The sequence below is a fragment of the Prionailurus viverrinus genome, chromosome C2, assembly GCF_022837055.1.
Source record: "Prionailurus viverrinus isolate Anna chromosome C2, UM_Priviv_1.0, whole genome shotgun sequence".
Classification (NCBI taxonomy): domain Eukaryota; kingdom Metazoa; phylum Chordata; class Mammalia; order Carnivora; family Felidae; genus Prionailurus; species Prionailurus viverrinus.
The window spans coordinates 15463724-15478353 of NC_062569.1; the positions used below are offsets into that span (position 1 = coordinate 15463724).

General features: G+C 40.2%; 1 protein-coding gene across 7 annotated transcripts in view; it reads left to right on the forward strand.

Annotated features, from left to right (window-relative positions):
- The window catches only part of NEK10 (NIMA related kinase 10), a 230098-nt gene that overhangs the window by 166564 nt on the left and 48904 nt on the right, over positions 1-14630 (forward strand). For 6 of the 7 annotated variants that reach the window (XR_007155710.1, XM_047875604.1, XM_047875605.1 and 3 more), the window contains 2 exons: positions 10373-10410; positions 10510-10650. Coding sequence is in view for 6 of the 7 variants with exons in the window: in XM_047875604.1 (XP_047731560.1) it covers positions 10373-10410; positions 10510-10650 (179 nt within the window). In the remaining variant the exon portion in view is untranslated. The remainder of the gene's footprint in view (positions 1-10372; positions 10411-10509; positions 10651-14630) is intronic. The other variant, XM_047875608.1, reaches the window with a different exon arrangement.

The window sequence follows — 14630 nt, forward strand, 5'->3', positions numbered from 1 at the left end:
TGATGGCTAGAAGTCGCCATGGACATGTGGTACTAGAGGCTGTGAGAGCCCACCCTCCCAGCAGTGATTACGGTTTACCAAGCAGCCTACCATAAAGAGTACTAAGCTTAGGGGTGCCCATGTGGCTCAGTTGGTTGAGCGTCCAACTTCAGCTCAGGTCATGATCTCACTGTTCTTGAGTTCGAGCCCCACATCGGATTCTGCTGTCAGTGCAGGGCCCACGTCAGATCCTCTGTCTCCCTTGCTCTCTGCCCCTCCCCTGCTCTCTCCCTCACTTGCTCTCTCTCTCTCAAAATAAATAAATAAACATTAGGAAAAGAGTACTAAGCTTGGGTCAGGGTTTAATTCTAGCTTTGTGACCTTCAGCTAAGCAGTTAGCCTCTCAGAGCTCAGGGGTGGACCAGGAAAGCAGGTGTTTGTGCTTTATGGGCTCCTCTGGAGCCCTGGCTCCTTATATCTTGTTTTTCCACCTCCTCAGGTGGGCTATATGGCTCATCCTCATGGCGAATGTGGCAGATGTGGACCACATCACATCCACACCCCAGCCAGCAAGAAGTGGAAAGGACAGGACCCGACATTGTGCTCATCCCTTCTGTTCACATACCATTGGCCAGAATGTAATCATAGGAGCACATCTCCTATGGGAGGGATGAATATGTTTGGGGGATTCTGTTTTAAAGGGAAAAAGAAACTTATTTGGGGATAATCAGCAGTTTCTGCAAGAGTTATCTTTTGGGCTAAAACTAAAACGAAACCATTAGGTTTGGCCTAGTGAAGTCCCTGGTGACTGTCATGAGGGCAGTTTCCATAGCATTGAGTGAGGTTGGCAGCAGTGGGATTGTGGTGCGTTTAGAAGTTACAGAGGCAGTGATGGGGGGAAGAAAGCTAAGAGTGAGCGAGGTAGTTAGCTGGTAGGGGGCGTTTGGTGAAAAGGGGCCTTTTTAGAATGAGGATGACTTCAGGGTGACTGGTACTAAGGAGAGGCAGCCAGTGGAAAGGAGAGATAAAGAGAGAAAAGGAATTGATAAGACACAGGCACAGAGTAGCTTGAGCCTAGAGAGTGGGTCCGGGAAAGATGAAGGGACAGCTCTTTCTCTGTGTCTGAAGAAAAGGGGGCAAAGACAAAATTAAGCTAGAAAAGCAGAGAAGATTATACTTGGTGGTTTCTGTCTACTAGATGATTTTCAAGGTCACTGCTGTGAAGATGGTCTAGATTTGAGGAGTGGTCACCTGGGAAGAACCAATATAAAGATGGGCAGACAACTGAGTGGAGACAGGCAGAAGGACTGCCAGACAGCTCTGAGTCAGAGACACCAGTTGAGGCTACCTGTGCATAAGCGCGTAGGTGGCGATTCCAGTCAGTGGTCTGTGGCACCGTGGGTGACCCTGGCTAGGGACGTGGCTGCATGCAATGTGACAAAAGGGTAAGGCTATGGTGTGCTTTCTCAGCTGGGCTTTCTGGATGCCAGCAAATGAACCTGACTTTTGTTGACTCATGCAACAGAGGTTCATTAAAAGGCTTTATGGCGGGGGGTGGGGAGGGCAGTGCTCATGTAATTAGAAACCCAGAGGTTCTAAACTTAGGAAGGAATAAGAGCCAGATGAGCCCCTGAAGTCTGTGGAGGAGGCACTGCTGGCAGAATCAGAAAGGCCCTGATGCTGGGATAAAGGATCTCCCAGTTTGTTTTTGGCACCCATGTGTCACCTTTCTCAGGACTCAGTGTCTTACTAGAGAGAGTCAGTTGGCCTGGATTGAATCAGAATCCTATTTACCGCTGCCGGGAGAGCTGAGTTCCTTGATCGACTGCCCCCTCCAAGTCCATCAGGAGGTCCTTGCTGCAGGGAGCACAGTGGGTACTGGGCAACCAGAATGGAACTACTGTCCACTGGGAAGATGAATTTCAGAATGAGGAAGCTGCCTTGCAAAATCCTGAAGGGTTCAGTTAGGGGGCAAAGGAGGGTTCATGTAGAAAACTACTTTTTGTCTAGTCAAAGATACAGCATCACTAATTACTTATTTTTTTCCAAGTAAGGCTCAGGAAGGGTTAGCACGAAGCCTTTTAATTTCCTAATTCATTTCCAGTGTTGCTAGTGACAAAAACCCAAGGAAAACCTATCAGAGTGCATAAAATACCAGAAGGGCCATTGAGGGAATCCTACACATTTTTTTAGTGGGCCGATGTGCCGAGAAGTGATGGTCAGACGTAAAGGAGAGGGCAGGGGAAAGAGAAACAGTCCCGAACCCCAGGAGAACCAGAATGGGGGATTTAGAGGACTTGGGACTTGAAATAGAGGATTGCCCAAGGAATTTGCTGGGCTTGCAGTTCCCTCCAATTGCCTTCCTTCTGGCTTCTTGTCCCTAAGCCACCACCTCTGCTCCCACTTTCCACAGACAAGGAAGCCACACACAGGAGCCTGGAGCCATGGGAGCTCTTGCTTGTTGGCCCAGCAAGAGAGGGGACAGGGTTGGAAGATGTGGCTGCAGAGCTGGGGGTCTGATGCTACCACAGAGTAGGATGTCCTCCTCAACTCCAGTATCAGGGCTTCTACCTTAGCCACATCACCAGTTCAGTAGACTTTTGTGAGCTGATCTGGAAATCTAGCCAACTGCTTGGAACAGTATTTGATTTGCATAGGGAAATGTCCAACGAGTTCTCCCACAACATAACTAGCAAGCGCGCTCTGGAATCTAGCCATTACCGGGTTTGTGACTATTTATGTTTTTAAGAACATCCCTAAAAGGCTTTTTTTTTTTCCCTCCTATTATTGGATACTTTATTCAGTGATATAAATGTGCTTAAATGTATAAAATACATGCAAAACAAGTATTTTAGTACAAAAATGCCTCATGACATATGGGTCTAACTCCCCAATTAAAAGAATTTTATATTAAAATGGGAATTGCCAATCAGATGAATTTAGGCATCTTGAAGTTGTTAAATAATTCTGGTCTTTTTTTCTAAAAGGATTCATGGAAAATTGTCTTATTTGAAAGAGCCCAGTTAAGTCCAAACCTTCAAAAACAAAAGAAACATAGGTTCTATATATTTTAGAGCTTGAACTGGCTTTTAAAACTAGTCATTATCTGAAGATTTTATAGTGAATTGGCAAAACTAGAACCAACAGAAAGGAGACGTTCAATCTGAAGCTCATCGAAAAAGGGATATTACAGAGTGTAATTACATTAACCCTTTTAACTTGAGGTTAATGACCAAGCCAACAGGTGGAAAATGGAAAATGGTGCAGATGTTGAGGCTGATGCATCAGAAGGTGCATAGGTGAATAGGACGTGAGCTAAAGTAACATTTGAAAGCTGTGCTGTGTGTGGTGCAGTGTAACATGCCATCAGGAACACAGGTCGGTTTAAGACGAGCTGTCTTCCCTCAAGGAACTCTGAGTATAACAGGGAGACAAGGACAGACTTCAGAAGAAGATGAATGACAAAAACAGCCTGTGATTCATGCCAACTAAGAGGAGAGACAGTTAATGACTTTTGACGTCCTTCCAAGTAACCCCCAGGCCTTCTCTGAATTAAAAGGAGACAATTTGAAAATGTATTTCTAATTCTTTAAATTAAAAGACATTAAAGGTAAAGTTATTTGCCATCTCATTTGTTTAGGATTTTTCTGGGTTTCTTGGTTTACTGAAGTGAAATGTGAAACCATTCTGCAAAATATTTAGAAGCTAAATGAGAAGTTAGAATCTAAAAGAAGATAGCCAAGTTACATAATAGAAAATATTTAGAAGCTAAATGAGAAGTTAGAATCTAAAAGAAAATAGCAATGCTACATAATAGAAAATATTTAGTTGCTAAATGAGAAGTTAGAATCTAAAAGAAGATAGCAGAGCTATAAAGTAGAATAAAAATAAGTAGAAAATCAAGCCTGCAGAGATTTTTGGGTATTCTGTGTCACATATGAAACGGTAGACCAGTTACAGTGAGACCTTGGGCAGCTCTCCCCCTTGGGGATCCTTATTGGCTCTTAAAACAACAGAATTGGTACCATTGAGAAAAAGCCACAGAGTTTAGAATTCAAACTTGGTCCTGGCTAAATAGCTCAGAGAGAAAACTTGAGCATAAATTCTGAGATTCTATCACCCCAGATATCAGGGACCAGATTTAAGCCAATTGCCTGTTGAAGGACCAATGTACCTCCCTAATAATTTGCCATAGACTTTCAAATGGAGCTAGGCAAATGGAACTAGAGGGACAGCTTCTGCCTCCTCAGAGAAATACTGGTCTCAGGGCTGGTGAGAGGAAACATCATATTAGAACTGGAAGGCATCCTGGTGAGCCAAGTCATCATCAAGTTACGAAATTTTTTCCAGACTCTAATAGTAAGACCAAGAGAGAATGAGTTCTCAACTCTTAGAAGTATATACTTGTTCTATGAACTACTGAGCAGAAGTGACATGAAGCCAGCAAATAATTCCTGTGGGCTCCTTTTCTTGACATATTCCTCCCCGTATCTCCTCCCCCATCCCCAAATCACCGAAAGTCCTAGAAGCCAAAGTCAAAGCTGAGGTTCCATATCAGTGGAGAGAGCCCCATTCCTCAGTTCTGGAACTGTAGCATTCATGAAGAGAAAGTGAATCTCCAAATCTCCATTCTCAGATCTCCAGACATGAAATCTCCCTCAGTAGGATGCCATCCAGGCAGCAGCCATTCCCAGGGCTCTCCTCCCCCTCCCCACCCCAAGAAAATCTGGAGATGTCAGTATAGCATTTTTGACATTATACAGGTAGACTATGGGGAGCTTCTAGATGACCCACATTTCCTAATGATGAACAGGTCCTTCACACTATCTGTATATTCACTGAGTACAATTTGCTTTTAGGCTTTTGACTTACTAGAATAGACATTTGATTTTACATCTTCATTCTTTGCATGTTATTGGAGAGTCATGAACAGGAGTGTCACTTGGGACACTCCTATAAATGCTTATCGATCTGAATGTCACCAAATAGCTGCTTTGGTTGTGATAAACTCATACTCTACTGAGGGCTAACCAGTTAGCTCTCTTGAAGATGTCAAACCATGAGATAACTAGAACTGACTTACATTTAGCTTCCGTCTCATAAGTAACAGAAGGCAGACAAAAGTGAACTTAATGGAATATTTTTTATATATTGCTTTTAACACATGTACAGGTCATGTGATGGTCTATTTGACTAACTTTTCTTGAATGAGATTGTGAAAAGTTATTTTGTTTTAAGAGCTTCAGTGAGATATAATTCACACAAAATAAGCTGCACATATTTAAAATGTGCAATTTGATAAGTTTTGAATATGCATATCCCTGTGAAATAACAATTAAGATAGAGAACATATCCATGTAAAAGTGTCGTCATGTCTGTTTGTACCCTCACTTCTCCTCACTCCCCACCCTAGGCAACCATTGAGCTGCTTGTTGCACTCTAGATTAGTTAGCATTTTAGACTTTCATATAAATGGAGTTATATAGTACATACTCTTATTTGTCTGGCTTCTTTTAGGCAGCATAATTATTTGGAGATCTGTCCATATTGTTTTCATAGTCTATCAATAGTTCATTCTTTTTTATTGTTAAGTAGTAGCCCATTGTATGGATATATCATGGTTTGTTTTCTATTCATCTGTTACTGGACATTTGAGTCCCAGTGCTTGGCTGCTACAGATAAAGCTTGATGAACATTTGTGTCTTTATATGGATACATACTCTTAAAAATCTTGGGTAAATATCTAGAAATGAAATGACTGGAACGTATGGTAGGTGGTGCTTAACTTTCTAAAGAAGCCTGCCCAACTGTTTTCCAGAGTGGTTGTACCATTTTTAAGTTCCCAGTTTTAGAGATTTGAACCGCACGCATATATTGAGAAATGTTGAAGTGCATGATAGTGTTTGTGGAAATCATCTTTTATTTTGATGTGGACATCTCTGAAATTGCACAGAGTAAAAGAGCGCAATTCACTCTTTATAGTCATCTGTCACAAAACATTACCTGTTTTGAAATAATCATATTAAGTAATTATCCTTATTGTTTGATGTTTTGCGAACATTGATAGTCAAAAGCTGGATTAATTACTGTGTCAAGAAAAAAAGCACAAATTCAATAATTGGGACTTTTTTTTGAAATTTCTAATTTTAATCATTTTCAGTGATCTAAATAATCTAAAATTTCCTGCCTCCATTACTACTTGTTAGGAAGGAATTAAGAATGGGCATGACTTTTACCAGTTTCTATCTGGATTTTATAGTCTCAGTACATAGATAGATAGATAGATAGATAGATAGATAGATAGATAGATAGATATAATCCACTGCATTCTAACTTTTATTTCAATTTATAAATTATCTTGTATAGTGGAATTTGATAATGCACACAGGGCCTTCAACTTCTCTAACTACTATATACACTGACTACAAAGTAAGCTTTGGTCATTGTATTATGATTTTCTTAAGAACATTCATTCATTCATTCAATTAATATTTATTGTACACTGGCACATACCAGACAATGCCGGGTCCATCTTTGCATTTCCCAGGTGGCAGTGTATTGTGCATAGGTGCCAGCCCCCAAATACTTGTTAATTAATTGATGAATGACTGTTATCTTAGCATAAATTCTATATCTCTCTTTGGAATAGGACTAAAATCCCACCTATTGACTTGAACCTACAAGCCTTTGCCAGAGTCACAGCATAAGTCCCCATTTTACTTTATTTTTTTCTTAAAGATTCTGTTGCTCAGGCAACAAGATTTCTCCATGCCTGCTTGCATCCTGTTGCCAAGGCAACAGGGTGTAGTTGGCAGGTTGGTTTGAGATATTGGATGTTTGCAGTCTTGGAGATGCCTTTGGTTCACAACTTCTTTGATAAATCAGGATATGCATAATTTGTACTCAAGGATGTGCACCTGGCATTAGTCTTTGAGTCACATAAAAGATGATTGTGGACATTTGAGACCATCCAGCATCATATATGTGACCAGAAAGACTCTCAGGACCTATGGGTTTTGCCTCCTTTTAGCAGAAGCCTTGCTTATTTTGACTTGTAGGTGTTCTCTACTCGCCCTTTTCATAATCCATATCTTGTTTTACTTAAATTGAATACTTGATCACTACTGGCCAGAATCAACCTAGCCTATCTGCCAATGTCACAATCAAGCAGCCTCACAGAAACAATGATCAGTAAGACCACTTTATTTCTTTTCTGTGGCAGTTCTAAACTTTTCTGGCTAATTGCTTGTTTGTTTCTGGCTGTTATTGGAGTAGGAATGGAGAGCCACAGGGGCACTATTCTCCTTTCCTGTAGTGACACCACCTCTGTTAACATTATAGATAAGTGAAAAGCCCATATTGAACAGGAGAACTCAATCCTGCATGATGCCGTGTTTTCACACAGGACATGTTTATGAATGTCACTACCAGAAAGAGACTTCTAAGTGGTAAAATGCTAGTTAGTTCAGATGGTATGATTGCAGTAGCTTCAGACAGCGTTATCTTAGTACTGTAAGTCAACCTTCTCATTTCAGAAGGTTAAATATTTCTTCTTTTTACCCACATCAAATAGTATTGACTACTTTTTACCACTGAATTAAGTTATGTAATGTGCCTCCTATGCGTGTGAAAATATTTCCTTGGTTCAGAAGTATTTGAAACAGTTTTACAAGGTATAAAATTCTAGAACTCCATCTCTTTACGGCCAGGACTCCTCTAAACACAATAAGTATCCCAGTAATTTACTCTGAACTTGAATTCATTCAGCGGAAAGTTGATTTAAAAAATTACAAAGCTAAACCTTCAATCTCCACCTGACCTGTTATTGGTTTGGGGTGGAAGTTGTAGGCTAACACTCAGATGCAGTGCTTCAATTTCTGCTTTAGGTTATAAATTCTGGATGAAGTCGCCCCGGATCTAAAGAGAGCTGGAGGCATGACCTTTTGGAATCCTTTGAAACCTTCCATTTCTCTGCAATTCTGTTTTAATCAGCCTGAAGTTCTATTAGTCAATGCCCAATTTTAAAAGTTTCAGAGGACACAAGCTTCATTATATTAAGCCTTTTCACCAGAAAACATTTCTAGACTGTTCTCTTTGTGTTAAGTCATCTCTGCCTGTTTTCCAGCTTACACTCTCATGGGAAACCATCATCTGCAGCCATAATGTTCTATTGCGCATAAACATTCAATCCAGTCCTAGAGGCAGACTTCCCTCAGGCTTTGCATAATTTCAATCTTTTGTCCATCTGGACCTAACGATTGTGTAGTTAAATGTTGTCCCTTCTGGCTACAATTAGTCTGTTCTATTTGGCAATTTCAGATGAGTATGCTTTCTTGTGATCCATGATATGATTTGCAGAGAAATTAACAGTTTTTCTGCTATACCTATATAATCTTGTAAGTTCCAAGGCTAAGGGTTGTTTCTTTTCACCATCCTGTCTCTAATGTCTGGCACAGTTTCTACACGTAGTGGGCACTTCATCAATATTTGTTGAATGAATGTGTGATGTTTATTTTTAAAGATCCCCTAAAGTTCATTTAGATCCCCTAAAGAAGAATTTAGAATTATATTAAGGAGTAGCAAAGTTGGCAGCAACTCAGCATTGTCAGGATAGTCTATTTCACATATATCACTAGCCCATTTTTTTAACATATAAAAATGTTTGGAATTTTGGATTCTTCAGGACAACTGGAAGATTCATCTAGTTAACTCGACCTGTGAGTGGTTATGATCTATCAAAAGTACCTGTAACCTTAGGAATAAAAGATTTTTGCACGTTACATTTTTTCTAATTTTTAAAAAAATATTCACTTTTAAGAGAGAGAGAGAGACAGAGCATGAGCTGGGAGGGGCAGAGACAGGGAGACACAAAATCCGAAGCAGGCTTCAGGCTCTGAGCCCCCAACGCAGGGCTCGAACTCACGAGCCATGAGATCATGACCTGAGCCGAAGTCGGATGCTTACCTGACTGGGCCACCCAGGTGCCCCTCGCAAATTACATTTTAATTCACCATTTAGGATAGTCCAAGAGGTATCACAGGCTTTGCAGCTATGTGGCATGACTGTTAGCCTCAGTCGTAATTTCTGTGAAGACAGTGACTCTGGAATGCACTGTTGAATATGGAGGCCACTGGCCACGTGTGACCCTTGAGCAGCTGAAATGTAGCTGGTGTGACAGAGGAACGAAATTTTTAATTTCATTTTAATATTGATTTCAATACAAAACTGAATGTCGAGTATCTCATGAGTTTTGTATTTAGTGCATGCTGAAATGAGAATATTTTAAAGATAAAGGGTTAAACAAAATATGTTCTGAAAATTAATGTCACTTCTTTATTTCTACTTTTTAAAAATGTGGCTACCAGAAGATTTAGACTTACGTCTGTGGTTTGCATTATATTTCTATTGGGCTGTGCTAGACCCACCCGGAAGGCTAAGGGGCAAGGTTATTCGTTGGCACTTGCTGTGATAGAGCAAGTATGTCATGGATGTGAGGGTATCAGGTGCTGAAACAGATGGTCTGCTCCTCAGCCGGGAGGCATCCTGCCCATTTTGGACACTGCTGAGATTATGCCCCTCTTTCTGAGGGCGGGGGCTACCCATTTTCTTTCTTTAAACATGCCGCTCCTCCCACAACTAGGCGATGTGTATTAACCGTACAAGTCTGGCAAGTTTCACTGACTTTTCCAGGTTCTGAAAACGTGGGCTGGGAAAGGGACAGAGAAAATAATGGGATCAGGAGAGTGCTGGTATGGTGGGGAGTTAGGAGCGGGAAAGGAAGGGAAGGAACTTGCCATCAAATGCAAAGATCTTGCCATTAATCTAGTACGTCAGCTGGTCAGTGGGTAAATGAGTGCCAGTTTTGTTTTGCTTTGTAACCTAAGGTATGTGTTGCATTTATGTATCAAGAATTATATGCTTAAAATGAAAGTGTCGGTGTAAAAGATTTATTAACCATGTTTATTTGTATTTAAATCCCGGGGCACCTGGTTGACACAGTCGGTTAAGCGGCCGGCTTCGGCTCAGGTCATGATCTTGCAGTTCACAAGTTTGAGCCCCTCATCGGGCCCTGTGCTGACAGCTCAGAGCCTGGAATCTGCTTTGGATTCTGTGACCTTCTCTCTCTCTGCCCCTCCCCAGCTTAATCATTCTGAGAGTTTCTAAACCACTGTGATGAGGTAGGGTTTTTCCGTGTGCCAGTAAAATGTCAGGTCTGCTGTGGGCTTGCACGGGCTTAGTCTTCTGTTTGTTAAGCTCTCAAGAACATCTTGAGGGAAAATAATCTTCTTTCAATTTTTACAATGTAAAGCACAGTGGGGTATAGGCTTTCGGTCAATGTTAGTCAAATCCAAGTTGAATGAGTCCTCGTAACGGCCCCTAATTCTGTTTTCAGGGACTTCACTGGTGGAATAGGATCCAGACCAAGACCAGGTAATTTCGTGTCGGCAGTAACAAAATCACACATGCCTCCCTGATATTCAGTATGATTTATGTTACAGTTTCATATCTTTCCCCCTTTTATTTCTTCAGCTTTGCTGCCTCTTGACCTGCTTCTGAAAGTACCACCCCTCATGCTCAGGGCCCACGTTAAGGAGCTAGAGGCCGAGTTAGTGACGGGGTGGCAGTCCCATAGCCTTCCCGCTGTGATTCTTCGCAATCTCAGAGATCATGGTAGTACTTATTAGATCAAGTTGATGTCAAGCACACGATGGGCGAACACAGAATTATAGTTGGGACTGAATGGGTCTGAATGATGCTTGGGAGGTAATTTTAATACAAGCGACGGGAGAATTTGGTTTGTTTGTCCACCATTATTAGTTTGGCAATTTAACAGTATCAAAATGCTTTCTGTGTTCACTTATTTGATTGAAATAATTACAGGCTGTTTTTCTAAAATTTACACTTCTGCTTTGGTGGGGATGTTAGCCAGTTAAACTATTTGTGCTTAAAATGCATACTTCCTAGCAAAAAATAGTAACTTTTATATTCATGTTTCTATAAGCTTTATGCCTATATGATACAAAGGAGTGAAATTTATCTTTGTCTGGCTCCTTTATTCTGGCATAGATAGTCCTTTTTAGTTATTTCTGTTTGTATCTGATTAAAACAATACTGTATCCTGTTTTTGTTAATAATTTAAAAATTATGGATTCTTAAAACATAAAAGTTTATAGTAATGGTTTGGGGGGGAGGGTGAGTGTATCACTTAATGTTTTGAATTTCCATTAAAGAGGACCAAAGTACAACAGTAGTAGTAAAACTGTTAGCTAAGTCTGGACAACTCAGGGAAAAAGTACAGCAATTGTGCTCTTAACATATGTATGCATGTATGACTCTTGAGTTCTAATTTACTACTTTGGTTAATTTGAAATTGTTGCTTAATGCTGTTTTCATTTTGGCTTCCTTAACTCACATTCTTTTGTAGAGTTAACACCTATGGTGAACATAAGTGATGGGAATTGATTTTTGGTAACATTAGTCCATGTCTTCACATTTATTAAATTTGCTTTGGAAGAGTTATTGACAGTCTGGGGCCATTTACACCATCAGCATAGATGCAAAAAAAAAAAGGTGGTTTTGTTATTAAGATGTCCATAGTTATCATGCTGACCATGCTGTCTGGCATAAGGTAAGTTCATACGTAACATAATCGTGAAGCTGAAATGATTGTTGTGGATTGATTTTATAATAGCAAGAGCAGAACACGTATTTATGTAAGCAATTCACAATTCTGTTCTGATTCATAATAGGAATTCCTTTTCCTAAAGGGCATGTTGAATTGGCTCAGTTTTAGACTTATTTTATATCCATGAAATTGATCAGATCTCTTGACCTTTAAACAAACTAATCACATTATAGCAGTTTACATGTAATATATTGTATTTTTTAGACTTACAGTCTGTTGTTCCATCCAGTTTTTAAAAGTTCACGGACATATTTCTTATTTAAAACAATATACTACAGTGTTGTCAGTGAATACAAAAGTTCACCCATAAAGGGCAATGTTTCTATTAATATTGTAGACACATCAGAAGTCATACTTTTTAGCGTTGTGGGTAAATTTGGACTATTTTTGCTTTATCAGATCACAAACAACTGGTACCAGCCCCATCCACTTAGCTCACCTCACCTGCAAGTCATGCTCCATTCCAGTTGTTTTCTCTGTCTCTAGCCTAACTCAGAGAATGAAAAGGTGATTGGTTTTTGTTTTAAAGTTTGTTTTATTTATATTGAGAGAGAGAGAGAGACAGAGAGAGAGAGAATGAGTGGGAGAGGGATAGAGAGAGAGGGAGACAGAGAATCCCAAGCAGGATCTGTGCTGTCAGTGCAGAAACCGTCGATCCCACAAACCGGGAGATCATGACCTGAGCCAAAATCAAGAGTTGCCCCCTTAACTGACTGAGCCACCCAGGCACCCCAGAGAAGGTGCCATAAATAGAGCTCTCCAACAGTAGGGAAATAAGTTCGGACCACGGTGTCATGAGACACTATTGGTCTGGGAAGTTGTAAGTTATATCTTAAATATTCGTTACTCAGAATAGGCAAAACACTGAAATGTGTGGATGATTAATTTTTTTAAAGCAGATTGTATTAATGTATTTTCACTTAACGTTTGATTTAGCTTTTTTGGATAGAAAGGAACATGCTTGGATGAAAGGAACATTATGTACAACCAACAGCCACAGCCTGTATTGTCTAAATGTTCTGGAAAAAGTTGTCAGGGCGGGAAGAATTTTGTCAAAACCTGGTATGCTTCCAGGACTCTGTCTAGAATGTAAACATCATTTTCCATATGCTATGGAAGAAAAAAATGGTGAGAACTATGATTTTAGAGTACCAAGTGACTGTATTATAACATGATCTTTTCTATCTGGTACTCCTTTTTTGTTGTTGTTTTCTTAATTTACATCCAAGTTAGTTAGCATATAGTGCAATAATGATTTCAGGAGTAGAATCCAGTGATTCATCCCCTACATGTAACACCCAGAGCTCATCCCAACAAGTGTCTTCCTTAATGTCCCTTGTCCATTTGGCCCATCCCCCCACCCACAACCACTCCATCAACCCTCAGTTTGTTCTCTGTATTTAAGAGTCTCTTCTGTTTTGTCCACCTCCCTGTTTTTATATTATTTTTGCTTCCCTTCCCTTACGTTCATCTGTTTTGTATCTTAAATTCTACATATGAGTGAAGTCATATGATATTTGTCTTTCTCAGGATGAGGCTCCATAGCTCAGGGGTTAGAGCTCTGGTCTTGTCTTTCTCTGACTGACTAAATTCGTTTAGCATAATATGCTCTAGTTCCACCCATGTTGTTGCAAATGGCAAGATTTCATTCTTCTTGATTGTCGAATAATACTCCATTGTGTGCGCGCGCATGTCTGTGTGTGTGTGTGTGTGTGTGTGTGTGTGTGTGTGACACCACATCTTCTTTATCTGTTCATCTGTAGATGGACATTTGGGCTCTTTCCATACCTTGGCTATTGTCGATAGCATTGCTATGAACATTGGGGTGCATGTGCCCCTTTGAAACAGCACACCTGTATCCTTTGAATAAATACCTAATAGTGAAATTGCTGGGTCGTAGGGTAGTTTTATTTTTAGTTTTTGAGGAACCCCCATACTGGTTTCCAGAGTGGCTGCACCAGTTTGCATTTCCACCAGCAGTGCAAAGGGTTCCTCTTTCTCCACATCCTCGCCAACATCTGTCATTGCCTGAGTTGTTAATTTAGCCATTTTGATTGGTATGAGGTGGTATCTCATTGTGGTTTTGATTTATATTTCCCTGATGATAAGTGGTGTTGAGCATTTTTCATGTGTCTGTTAGCCATCTGGATGTCTTTTTTGGAAAAGTATCTATTCATGTTGTTTACCCATTTCTTCACTGGATTGTTTTTTGGGTGTTGAGTTTGATAAATTCTTTATAGATTTTGGATACTAACCCTTTATCTGATATGTCATTTGCAAGTATCTTCTCCCATTCTGTCAGTTGCTTTTTGGTTTTGCTGATTGTTTCCTTCAGCGTGCTGAAGCTTTTTATCTTGATGAGGTCCCAATAGTTCATTTTTGCTTTTGTTTCCCTTGCCTCCGGAGATGTGTTGAGTAAGAAGTTGCTGGGGCCGAGGTCAAAGACGTTTTTGCCTGCTTTCTCCTGTAGGATTTTGATGGCTTCCTGTTTTATGGGGGTTTTTTTTTTGTGTTCATCCATTTTGAGTTTATTTTTGTGTGTGGTGTCAGAAAGTGGCCCAAGTTCATTCTGCATGTCACTGTCCAGTTTTCCCAGCACCATTTGCTGACGAGACTGTCTTTACTCCATTGGATCCTCTTTCCTGCTTTGTCAAAGATTAGTTGGCCATACATTTGTGGGTTTCTGGGTTCTCTATTCTTTCCGTTGATCTGAGTGTCTGTTTTTGTATCAGTACCGTACTGTCTTGATAGTTACAGCTTTGTAATACATCCTGAAGTCTGGAATTGTGATGCCTCCAGCTTTGGTTTTCTTTTTCAGGATTGCTTTGGCCATTTGGGGCCTTTTCTGTTCCATAAAAAATTTAGGATTGTTTGTTCTAGCTCTGTGAAGAATGCTGGTGTTATTTTGATAGGGATTGCATGGAATTTGTAGATTGCTTTGGGTAGAATTGACATTTTAACACTA